Below are 12,354 nucleotides of genomic sequence, written 5' to 3'. Positions count from 1 at the left end.
ATTTATAGATAAAATCCTTTGCTTTCCCCTCCTCCAATGAGTATATACCCATTTGAACCCAAGACGGGGGTGGGTTTGTCTTCAGTAAAGGCGGCTGCGAGACATTTAGTCTGTGCAGCTAGGTAATATATTTTGAAATCTAGAAGTCTAAGTCCTCCCAGCCTGTAGTCCCATGTCAGTTTATCCAATGCAATTCTTGGCACCTTATTATTCCATAGGTACTGTCTAATACCACCAAAGTAATTGGTAAGTCTCTCAATTTCTGTAGGTCTCATACTATCTTCCCAAGAAGAGGAATATAATTTAGCTTGTACAGATTTTGCAAGTTATTGTCAGTTGTTATTCCAAGATAGTTTATTCCATCCATCTTCCATTTAAATTTACTTCCTTTTTGGTATCTTTGATAATCAAAATTTGTTAATGGCATTATCTCACTTTTATCCATATTTATTTTCTAGCCTGATATTCTTCCATATTTTTCCAATGTTACATGTAATTTTTCCAAAGATTTAGCTGGTTCTGATAGGTACAATAGTACATAATCGGTGAATAGACTGATTTTGTGTTCTTCTTGCCTGACTTTGAAGCCTTTTATATCCAGATCCCTTCTTATTATCATTGTCAGCAGTTCAATCGCTAAAATAAAAAGCACTATGGACAGGGGGCATCCCTGTCTACTCGATCTACTCAAGGGGAACATTACCGACATCTAATTATTTTAGCTTGTGGTTTATGATATCAAGTGTTTATCCAATTTATTAATGTTCTGCCAATACCAAGTTTTCCAGGTGTTTTAAATAAAAAGGGCCATTCCAAACAGTCAAATGCTTTGAGGGAGTTAGGAATACTTGGATTTAGCCATATTATCTTCCTAGAGTATTTGAGGAATGCCTTCCTTTGACAAATCCTGCTTGGTCTGCATGTATCAGTTTTGGCAAGTATTCTCCTAACCTATTAGCCAATGCTTTCTCTAGTATCATATAATAGCATCTAACAGGGATATTGGTCTGTATGACGAAGATTTTTGTGGGTCCTTATTCTTTTTTGTTAACACTGTAATAATTGCAGTTGAGAATAACTCAAGGAGGGTCTGTGCTTCCACAGCTTGGCCCAGGACATCCATTAAAAGGGTCATTAATAATTCTGGTGGAAATCCATCCTCTCCTGGTGATTTATTAGCCTGTAGGGTGCCCGGGGGATTTTTGATTTCTTCCCTTGTGAAGTGAGTATTTAATTCTATCCTTTCTCTCTCTTCCAGCCTTGGAAGTTCAACATTCAACAAAAATTCTTCCATTTCATTCTCAACTATACTAGGGTATCTGTCTGTTTTATAGCATTTATCATTCTTGATGACTCCGCTGTTTTAATCTGCCAAGCTAAAACTTTGTGTGCCCATTCACCCAACTCATAGTATTGTTCTTTAGTTTTTAATATAGCCTTTTCTGTCCTATATGTTTGTATTGTATTATATCTTAGATTTTTATTCTCCAGTAATCTGTATTCTTATTGTAGTCTTGTTCTTTGAATTTTTTTCTAATTTTTCAATATCCTTCTCCAAACTGTTTACTTCTCCCATATGTTACCTCTTAAGATTCTTCATATAGGATATAATTTGTCCCCTTAAATATACTTTAAGCATGTCCCATATCAGAAAATTATTATTAGTAGATGGCAGATTTGTTTCACAAAATATTTCTATGTCTCTTTATAAATTTGCAGGTCTGTTCTTTTAAGCAATGTAGTATTGAGACACCATCTGTACATATTCTCTTGCTTTCCCATTGTTGCTATAATTAATATTAAAGGAGAATGGTCTGATAGAAACCTCATTAGATATTCTGTTTTTATCCCTCTACTTTTTAACTGGGCAGACATTAAAAATAGGTCAATCCTTGTATGTGAGTTGTGCACCCTTAAGTAAAAAGAGTAATCTCTCTCTATGGGATTTAATTGCCCCCATACATTGATAAGATTTAATCTTTCACATATGAAATTGTATTTTTTGCTGCTTTCACCCTCATTATTGTTCTTGCCGATTTATCTAGTATTGGATCCAAGCAGAAATTAAAGTCTCTTCCAACTAATATATTTTGTCTTCCCTCTGCTGTTTTTAAGAAGATATCCTTCATAAAGGCTTCATTGTCATAATTGAGGGCATAAATATTCATAAATGTCCATGCTTCTCAATAAATTTTACATTGTGCCATTACATACCTTCCGGCTTGATCAATCGAGGTATCTTCTATTAACACTGGTATATTTTTATTAATTAGAATAGCCACCCTTCTTGCCTTTGAACCAAAGGAAAATGATTATCCCACCCGTCCTCTTTTAAATTTATCATGTTCCAATTTGGTAAGAGTTGTTACCTGCAAAAAGATTATACCTGTATCCACTTTTAATTTCTTTAAGTATGCCAAAACCCTCTTCCTCTTCACTTACCCATTTATTCCATTAATATTAAGACTAATCAACTTTAGCGTTTTATCCATTTTTCATACAAATATTGTATAACATTAATATCTTCCTAATTTTCTAAATACTGTCGTAACATTTCCCTATTAAAAGACATTTCCAACACCTACATTTCCCCTTGAAGAAACACACACACATCCCTAGCTCTGATGATGACGTTGATGATAGTACCCGGAAGCCCCCAAAAAAAGCCTGCTGATTCTTCCAAAGAAGAAACAACCTCCCTTTGGCGCCATCTTTTAAAATTGCTCCTCTCCCTGTGCCATCATCCCCCCCAAGTCAGAATTACCACCTTGCTGCTTCCCTTACCACCTTTGTCTTTTCGGAATGCTCCATATAAACCAGTTTATAAAAATATCTTAACAGTGAAAACAAGATGGCTCAGAGCTATTAGTATAAATAAAGGTATGTCTTTCAGTTAGTCCTGTTTTGAAATGGTTTTTTCAGTCCTTTCAGCTGGCAACTTTATCTCTTCATAACTATGTTAAAAATTCTTCCAAGTTCTTTAATCTTGAAAATTTGTCGATTACCTTCTGAGACATCCACCCTCAGCTTTGCTGGATAAATCATTGAGTATTTAAAGTTTTTAGATTGCAGCTGTCTCTTTACCTTGTCAAATTCCTTTCTTTGTTTGACCAAGGCAGGGCTGAATTCCTGGAAAAACATTACTTTTTGCATTGTCCACCATTAATGGGCCATTATTATTTTTGAATATTCATGCACTGCTCCCAAGATTGCATCTCTTTCCCAGGACTGGTCACTGTTTGCCGGCTCTTCTGGGTCCAAGGGTCCAGTGAGCCCTTTCAATTTTCAGCTTTGGATTTATCTTATTTTGTTGCAGCATTTGTGGAATCCATGTTTCAAAGAGACTCACTGTGTCTTTTCCCTCTATTCCTTCTCTCAGTCCAATGATTCTTACATTGTTATGTCTGTTAAAATTTTCCATATGTTGATCTTGTCCATCAACCCATTCTTTTCTGTACCATATATTTTTGCTTTTTCTTCCACTTCCTTCAGCCTGTCATTTGTTTTGTCCAGCTCATTCCCTTATTTAAGTCTTCCCCAACTTCTTTAATTTCCATTACCTTCTCTGATATATCTCTCATCGCTGATTCTATACTCATAGAACTGCATAAAGTTTCCAACATGTTCATGATGAAGGCTATATATTAGCTGACTCCTCAGCTCTGCTGGCTTCAGCCGGTCCCTAGTCACTCCTCATCAGGCTTCCACTTGATGTTCCTGGCTGAGCTGCTGCTTCTTCAGTTTTTTTTCTTGGTTGACTCGGTCATTTAGCACTTGCTTTATCCATTTTTGATAAAATTCTGGGTTTTTGTGCTTTTAAACTATCTTTTCAATACGTTTTGTGGAGAGCTCTTTCAAAACACATCTGCTCCACTCATTAGCATGGCCACACCCACCTCTGCAGATTTCTTGATGGAAAGACCAGTCTGTCTGGGTTGGCTGCAGAACCTGAAGCCACATCATGCTGAGCAGGGCTGCATGTTCAGTCTGCTACTGCTGTTGACCCAATACTGCACTGCCAGATTCAGTTCTAACAGTATCATTAAATTTTCTGATGATACAACAGGTCTCATCACCAACAATGATGAGTTGCATTACAGGAGGTTGAAAGGCTCATAAAACAGTGTGAGAACAACAACCCAAATCTCAACATGGACAAGACAAAGATGATTGTGAACTTTAGGAGGATGAAGCTCGACCATTCTCCATTACATATCAACAGTTTCATTATGGACAGCACAGAGTTCCTTGGCGTGCATACAAGGGACGACCTAACTCAGATTCACAACACCTCCTCATTAGTCAGGAAGGCACAGCAGCACCTACACTTCCTAAGGAGGCTGATGAAGGCAAGGCTACCAGCCCTATCTTGACAAGCTTTTACAGAAAAACAATTGAGAGAGTCCTGTTGAACTGCATCATTGTGTGGTATGGCAGCTGCAAAACATGAGGCCAGGTCTATGCAAAGGATCATTAAAGCAACCAAGAGGATCACTGGGGCCTCCCTGGACAGGCAGGACCCTTCAGGAACACAGAGGGTGCAAGAAAGTACTTAAGAAAGAAGTTAGGGGGGCGAAAAGATGCCATGAAATATCCTTGGCAAAAATACTTCTGGAATCTTTTGAGGGTATAACCAGTAAGTTGGCAAAGGTGATCAGATAACGTGGTGCATTTTGGACAGGCTTCAACATATTTTTAAATCTATTCTTTTTTCAGTTCTGATTTAATTGGGCTAGCCATATTTTATAGCCCATTCCTATATGCTTATGAAAAGATGGTAGTGAACTATTACTTTGACTGCTGCAATCCTGCTGCTGATGAAGATATTCCTACAGCACTGTTCTGGAATGAGTTCCAAGAATCAAATCCAAATAATCCCTTCCAGAATGCTGTGCAACTTGGAAGGTAATCTGCAAATCATGAGTTTCCAAAACACCCATTGCCCTGGTCCTTTCTGTTGCAGTAAGGTAAGTAACTTCAGTGTATTTTGTTGATAATGCAAGCAGCAGCCATGTTTAATGGTTGAGATAGTGAATAATTGCTGATAGGGGTTGAGGGGTGCTAACTATATAGATTACTTTGTCCTAAATGGTGTCAAAGTCCTTGTGTTGTTGGAGCTGCACACATTCAGCTGGAGCACATTCCATCACATTCATGCTTACTGGATGGTACAAGGGCTTTGGGTATCAGGAGGTTAGTCACCCATCACAGGAAACTCAACATCTGACCTACCTTTTTGAGAATTTACTCAGCTACCCAGTTGAGAATCTAATCAACAATTTACCAGCAACGAGTGAGCTCTGAGAAAGTCCGTTCTAAGCAACGGCTGAGAGACTTCAGCCAGGGTGAACCTCCAGGAGAATTTGTTGCCACCGAACTGCAAGGCTATGGTTCACGTACATGTGGATCATACTTTTGATATCTGCCGTGAGAACTGGGACCGCACTCCTAGTTTGGGTATCGTAGCTGGTCAGGGGAAGGACAATAATTTCAGCTCCTGAGTTGACCAGAAACTTGAGCCTGGAGAGCTCATCCCATACGTAAAACAGGCAGCCATTAGCGACGACTGGCCCTGGCATTTCCCAGAAACGCACATGGTGGTCGGCAACAGCGCACTCCAGATCCTGGTCATGGGTGATAAAAAAACAAGTGTCTGTCTCAGTGACTCCTTTGTGTGTCCTCGTCACTGGTGTGCCTGGGCCTTTGGGCGTGACATAGGACTAATTTCAGTGGGGCAACCGCCCTGTTGCTTTGTGTGCCACAGAACATCTGCATGGGCAGCTACCACATGGGGGTCTTCAGTGGCCAACTTGAAGCAAATATCCTCTGGCATCTGTTCTAAGAATATTTACTAAAAGAGCAAGCAAGATTTATGATTGTCTGCCAGCGCCAACATGTCGGTCATTAGCTCCGACTGGCCGTGGTCACCATATGCGGGAGCCATTGGGAGAGACTGTATGTATTGATAAGTAGGTCTTTTAAGAGCTTGGGAGAGACTGTATATATTGATAAGTAGGTCTTTTAAGAGCTAGATACCTGCCATGATCTGGTGGATCATGGAGGAAGTTGACTACTTGACCTACTGTTTTTTGGTTGATGGCGCTTACCACATAGTAGTATTTAGTGGCATCTGCCACTATTTGACAAATGTGGAATTTTGCCTCAGCTTGTCCAAACCACACTTCTGGTTGATTTGTCCAGAACACAGGTAGCTTGAGGGAAACTGCTGAGTTGTCAATTTTAGGTCCAAAAGTCTTTTGACCCCGTTGAGGTCACCACTGTGTTCACTGTATCGTGGTGCGAAATGCAGAGTCATAGTTGAGTTGAGTTCAAATGGAAAACAACAGTTTACTGTTGGACCTGTACACTTTTTAAAGCCCTGGGTTCCCAGCTTCCCCCGCGCCATGCATAGCCAAAAGTGACATCATCGTGTTGCCCAAGACTTCCTGAGCCAGTTCGATTTCCTGACAGGCGAGCCGTCACAAATGCATATAATTATCCATTAACATCAATTACCATTAACTGTTATCCTTTATATTTTTCCAAGTGGGACAATTCTTATTCCAACGTCCACACCCAAGAAAAGGACTTTTGGCCCACCATTTCTGCACATATCTTGATGCCAATCTTATGGATTTGATGTGCCTGCCCATGGTCTGAATCCCTCTATTCATCATATCTGCTTCCACCATCTACTTTGGCAATGTGTTCAAGGCACTCTGTAAAAAAAAATGTGCCCTGCACATCTCCTTAACACTTACTTCTTTTCACCTCAAACTCGTGTGCTCTCGTATTCCACCCTGGGAAAAAAAACTCTACCTTGTCTATGCCTCTTGTAATTTTATATACTTTTGTTCTATTATAATCTTTTATCAATCTGCATTTTGGACTTTGTCAAATGTCATGATAAATCTATGTCAAAGACACCTAAAAAATCTTTGCTCATTAGACGCTGTGTTCTCAAATCTATCAATAATGATTACAAATCTTCTTTTGTTATTAGATGCCAACTCAAACCCAAAAGGCAGATCCTTTCACAATACCACCATCTTGCATGGTGTCATCTTTTACCTGGAAGAGGCACAACAAAACCTACCAAATGTCATTTCCTTTCCTCTAGCTCTGCATTCACAGATATATCCCCCCCCCCCTCCCCTGATCAATTCTCAGTTTTTCTCTCCTATTCATGTCTACCTCCGGCCTCATGGCTGACGGCCTGCCCTCCTCCCCCAGACCCTTCTTCCCTCTTCCCCTGCCTTTTTATTCAGGTACCCGTCTGATGTTGGTAAATGTTGATTATATATTTAGCAAGGTTATTCAATGGGGGCTTTCATGAGGAAAATGGCATGGATCACAGCAGAGCAAAAATTATCTGATACTTTCTAATGAAAAAACACACAAATGCTAGAAAAACTCAGCAGGTCAAACGGTGCCTTTATGTAGCAAAGGTGAAGATACATCACCAATGTTTTGGGCTTGATCAAGGTGTGGGGGAACATGAGAGATGTCCAAACACCTTGATGAAGGGCTCAAGCCTGAAACGTTGGTGATCTATCTTCACCTTTGCTACATAAAGGCACTGTCTGACCTGCTGAGTTTCTCCAGCATTTGTGTGCTTTTTCACTTAACCACAGTGTCAACAGAATCCTGTGTTTTACCTCTGATATTTTCTAATAGTTTATTTAGTTAAGCATACCATCCAATCCATGTACACAAATTATAAGATGAGTGCCGTCTTCCAAGTTCTCATTATTCTCCAAGCTGAAGTATGGGACTTTGGAAGCCAAGTCAGGAACATCACTGTACATAAAACCAGGAAACTTCAGTAGCTTCAAATCTTCTTTGGTCTGGAGAAATCTATGGTCAGGATAGATTTAGCAATTTTAGCAACTTGAACTTAAATTTTTGCAATTCATGCTTTTAAAATCCATTATCTAATCTAATTGCCATGTCATATTCCTTGCTGTACATTGTCCCCCTTACATGTAACTGTTACTCAATTTCCACAATCAATGAATCATTTTGTTCATAAAGTCATTAAAATTAACACTCAAAGCTCAAATGCTTTTTGAGAAATCTGGAAGCAGTTTAGTGACTTCTCCCAAGCACCAAAACTCACAGCTTTTGTGTAAAGTAATGGAAGAATAAAGTATGGAAAGAACAAAGGATGAAGAGAGCAATTAAATCTTGGCAACATTGGATCCAGAGTTAGTTGGTCAATTGGATACAGAATTGGTTTGGGGGTAGGCATGGTTGTAGAGAGTTAATCAAATTGGAGCCCTGTGATTTAATACTGTGCTGATGGGATCGTTGGTAGGTCCACTTTTGATTGTCATCTTTTTTTAATGACTTGGATGTCCAAGGTTAGTAAATTTATGGATGACACCAAAATTGATGGCTTAATGGACAGTGACTAGGTTATTTGAGACTATAAAAGGATCTGAATGAACTGGGAACATGGGCCAAGGAATGGAATATGGAATTTAACTCAGACAAGTGTGAGGTCTTGCATCTGGATAAGTTAAACTAGGTCAGGACTTTTTTGATCAGTAAACAGAAGAGTCCTGGAGAGTGTTATAGAACAGAGACCAAATTAACAATTTTTAAATTAACAATTAAAATTAATAACTAATTAATTTTGTTGATATAGTCATTACTCTTCTAAAATTATATTACTATATTAAAATTATACACTGTGTTACATCAAAACCAACACTACATATTAAAAAAAAAGAATTATATAGGGTATGCCTGTATTTATACAAATTTCTTCAATGAAAATAATAATTCTTACAACAAAATTCTGATATCATACTAGTTCCATCAAGATTTTGTTTCCATGTGAGATCACAGTAAATCTGGATCTCTTTGCAAATGTTCCATGAAATGTACGGGTTTCTTCTTTTTGTTGAGCTCTTTCTGAATATTAACTTGCATAAGATTGTCATTCCCAAGCTACCATTTCTACAAATGGTAGAAATTAGTCCAAAGGGCCAGTGAAGACACTGACATTTTAGAACGGCTGTCCTAACAGAGGCTGGATGAAATCAGAGACTGAACAATCCAAAAGGTAAAAGGTGACTTCAGATAGTTTTCTTAGAATGTTTAATTAAACATGTCGTTGGTCCAGAAATACCATATCAAGTTAAAAATGCAATGAAAGGTAAGAAGCAAGCTGATGGTTAGGAAAGGCAAGTGAAGGAAAGTTGGAGGGGAAGGGAAGGGAAAGAAGAGAGATAGTTAAGATTGGGCAGGCAGGCAGACACTCAAGCAAAGCACTTTACGTAGCATGTTTTACATAGACCCACAATGTCTACAAATACAGGTACACAATCCTTTATCCGACATCTAAGATCCGGAAAGCTCCAAAAACCGGCATTTTTTTCCTGGTGCTGGTACAGCAGAGGGAGAGAGAGAGACGGCAGTGTGACTCGGGTGGGCGGGGGGGGGGGGGGGAAGAGAGGCTGCAGCGCAACTTGGGTGGGCGGGGGGAGAAGAGACGACAGTGCGACTCAGGCAGATGGGGAGAGGAGAGACGGCAGCGGGACTCGGGCGGGGGGGGGGAGTGAGATGGCAGCGCGACTCGGGCAGGCGGGGGGAGAGAGACGGCAGCGTGACTCGGGTGGGTGGGGGGAGAGAGAGACGCCAGTGCGACTGGAAGGGGGTGGATACGGCATCACAATTCAGGTGGGCTTAAATCTGGGGCAGCTGGCTTTTGTTCTAAAATCCAGAAAAATCTGAAATTCAGAACACACTGTCCCCCAAGGGTTCTGGATAAAGGATTGTGTACCTGTACTTTATAAGTACTAATGTGCTTTCACAGTTATTGTTGTAATGCTGGAAAATGTACTAGCCAATCTGAGCAGCAGCGTCTCACCATAAACAGTAAAACACACAAATTAATCTTCTGTTATTTAATGAGGGATAAATCTTACTCATGATGCTGACAAAACTCTCCTGTTTAACTCTGAATAAGATCTTTTATTTCCTCTGGCTGACAAAATCACTTTGGCTCAATGTTACCCCAAAATTATATAGAAGTACATTATTCGTCAGTAGTCACAGAGTTCTCTTATTGCAATGAGATGAATATCTGAAAGAAAAATTACTTACATGTGCATTTGTTCTTTTGAAGCTGCATCACCATACCAGGAAACTGATAGAGCAGAGCTAGAGACAGCACCAATTGGTTGGTTTGTAATTGGATCAAGTTTACTTAAAGACAATCCACTGATAGATGGGGAATCTCTAGTAATTGAGGAAAATGATAAACAAGTCGGAATGCATGGACCAGGCAAGCTGGCCCCTGTGGTGTGATCAACATTAATTAGCTCTGATCTCACCACATCATTTCCATCACAGGCAGCATCATCGTCAGCTTCATAATAACCATTTTCGATCATTTCTTGTTCCTCCTCATCTTCAACTTGTGCAAGAGTAAAAGGGTCAAAAGTTTCTTTTTGAGAGCTTGTGGGGCTGCTGCCACAACCAGCAGGACTACTATCAAAAAGATCAGTGCTGCTTCTTGATCCAAAATAATTCTCCACTAATCCTTGCTTCACAATGTCAATGCTGCTGGCAGCCGAAAGGTTTGTCTGCTTTATGTCATCTGCATCCTGGAAAAATGGAATTTCAAATACCTGAATTACATCTGCAAGTTCTTTGGAATGCAATTCTGGATCTGCACTCTGGCCAATTTCTGTCACATCTGAGGTAGGACAGCTTGGCTCATCAAGACGAATAACTTCAGAGTTCAGTTTAATGATGTGTTTTGTGGTTACTTTTTCCAAACTGAATTCTTCATCAAAGTCTTGATTATCTTTAAAAATATTAGCACAACCAACATCTTCTTGTTGATTCTTGGTGTTATTTTTCTGACCAACTACAGGGTTAAAAATCTCTTCAGAAAATACAGAAGCATGAGGAGCTGATATTGTGGACCCTGAACATTCAAAGAATGCAATATTTTCCTCTTGAACTATGACATCTGTTTTTTTCATTTTTGATTTTAACTGGTCTATTTCAGCTGTTACGAACTTTGGTTGTTCATTGATGGTTTGTTGTGCAAGATCGGCAGCAGCTTTCAAACTTTCATTAATTGCATTTGCATCTTCATCATCTGATGGCAAGGAATTTATAGACGTCAAAGATGATTGTATTTCACTTACAGCACTTGTACTTTCTGTGAAATGGCCTTCAATCATATTCCTCAAACTTAATTCTGGTTTAAGGAGTAGCTGCATGCAAGATTTTTCATTATATACAGCCTTTTCCACTGCTGGCTCAGAGGCTAGTTCTGAATCTGGCTGAAATGCAGAAGAATTAGGTTCACTTTCATTGCCTGAATCTGAAATTCTGGATGAAGAGCAAGTGACATAAACATCTGGCAATTTAACAGCATCTCCACTCACAACCAAATTCAAAGGCATTGAATTAAGTAATGCACTTTCAGAAGCTACAGGGTGCAGTGGACCTTTTTCCAATGGTAAATAATTAGGTTTAGAAGATGGGCAAATCCCTTGGTCTTCATTTTTAACAGGGATCTTGGGACCTGTTAATTTTTCACCTTCATATGTACATTTAGACTGCTGTCTGACTTGAATATATTGAAATTCTGAAGCTGGTGTTATTTGCTGCCTATTTGAACAATCCAATGAACTTTTCGCAGATCTTGTGCATGCAGTTGAAGTCCCAGGACCTGCCTGGAATACACCTGATGATGAAAGAGTGTAAGCTTCCATGTTGTTATGATTAATGCTGCAACTAAATTCATTGAGATTTTTAGTTTTAATAGTTTCTGCATTGTTTTCTGTACTTGATGGAAGTGGTATCAGTTCTTTAGGTTGACTTAACAGTTCATTATTTACTTTTGCACCATTATCAGGTTCTCTGTTTGTGGGAACCTGCCCACCTTTTGGATATAATGAAAGCCCGGCTTCAGATTTACAGGAATCTCCCAAGTTTGAATTTTTTAAGCACTTATAGCCAACCAGTACCACTGAATCCTTGGAGTTTTGTTTGACTAATTTTTTGCTGTTGTCAGATTTAATTGTCTTCTTAAGTTTTGCCACTTTTGATTTGCTGTGCTCCTCAGCTTTTGTCTTGTGCTGTTTTGTTAGTGGCTTCTCACTTTCAGTATGTTTAACATGATAGATGCTTGCTGGTCTTACTTTAAAATCAGGACTAGAACAACTTGAAGGGTTACAATCTTTTGAGTCTGATTTTTCCAGTTTGACAGAAAAAGAAGATCTTCTTATATTCTGAACTCCACTCCAGGGAACATCCAAGTCTTTGGAAAAAAAATATCAGAAATCAATAAACATAAGCATCTTTACTTAATTATAATGCATTATA

General features: G+C 39.2%; 1 protein-coding gene across 9 annotated transcripts in view; it reads right to left on the bottom strand.

Moving 5' to 3' along the window:
• Positions 1 to 12,354, bottom strand: part of fam135a (family with sequence similarity 135 member A) — a 210,493-nt gene that overhangs the window by 25,266 nt on the left and 172,873 nt on the right. For all 9 annotated transcript variants that reach the window (XM_069886143.1, XM_069886142.1, XM_069886144.1 and 6 more), the window contains 2 exons: positions 10,114 to 12,289; positions 7,697 to 7,857 (listed from right to left, as the gene is read on the bottom strand). In XM_069886143.1, the coding sequence (XP_069742244.1) occupies positions 7,697 to 7,857; positions 10,114 to 12,289 (2,337 nt within the window). The remainder of the gene's footprint in view (positions 1 to 7,696; positions 7,858 to 10,113; positions 12,290 to 12,354) is intronic.

The sequence above is a fragment of the Narcine bancroftii genome, chromosome 6, assembly GCF_036971445.1.
Source record: "Narcine bancroftii isolate sNarBan1 chromosome 6, sNarBan1.hap1, whole genome shotgun sequence".
NCBI classification, from domain to species: domain Eukaryota; kingdom Metazoa; phylum Chordata; class Chondrichthyes; order Torpediniformes; family Narcinidae; genus Narcine; species Narcine bancroftii.
Note: the sequence above shows the minus strand (reverse complement) of the source record. Positions and strands in the feature narration are given on the sequence as shown.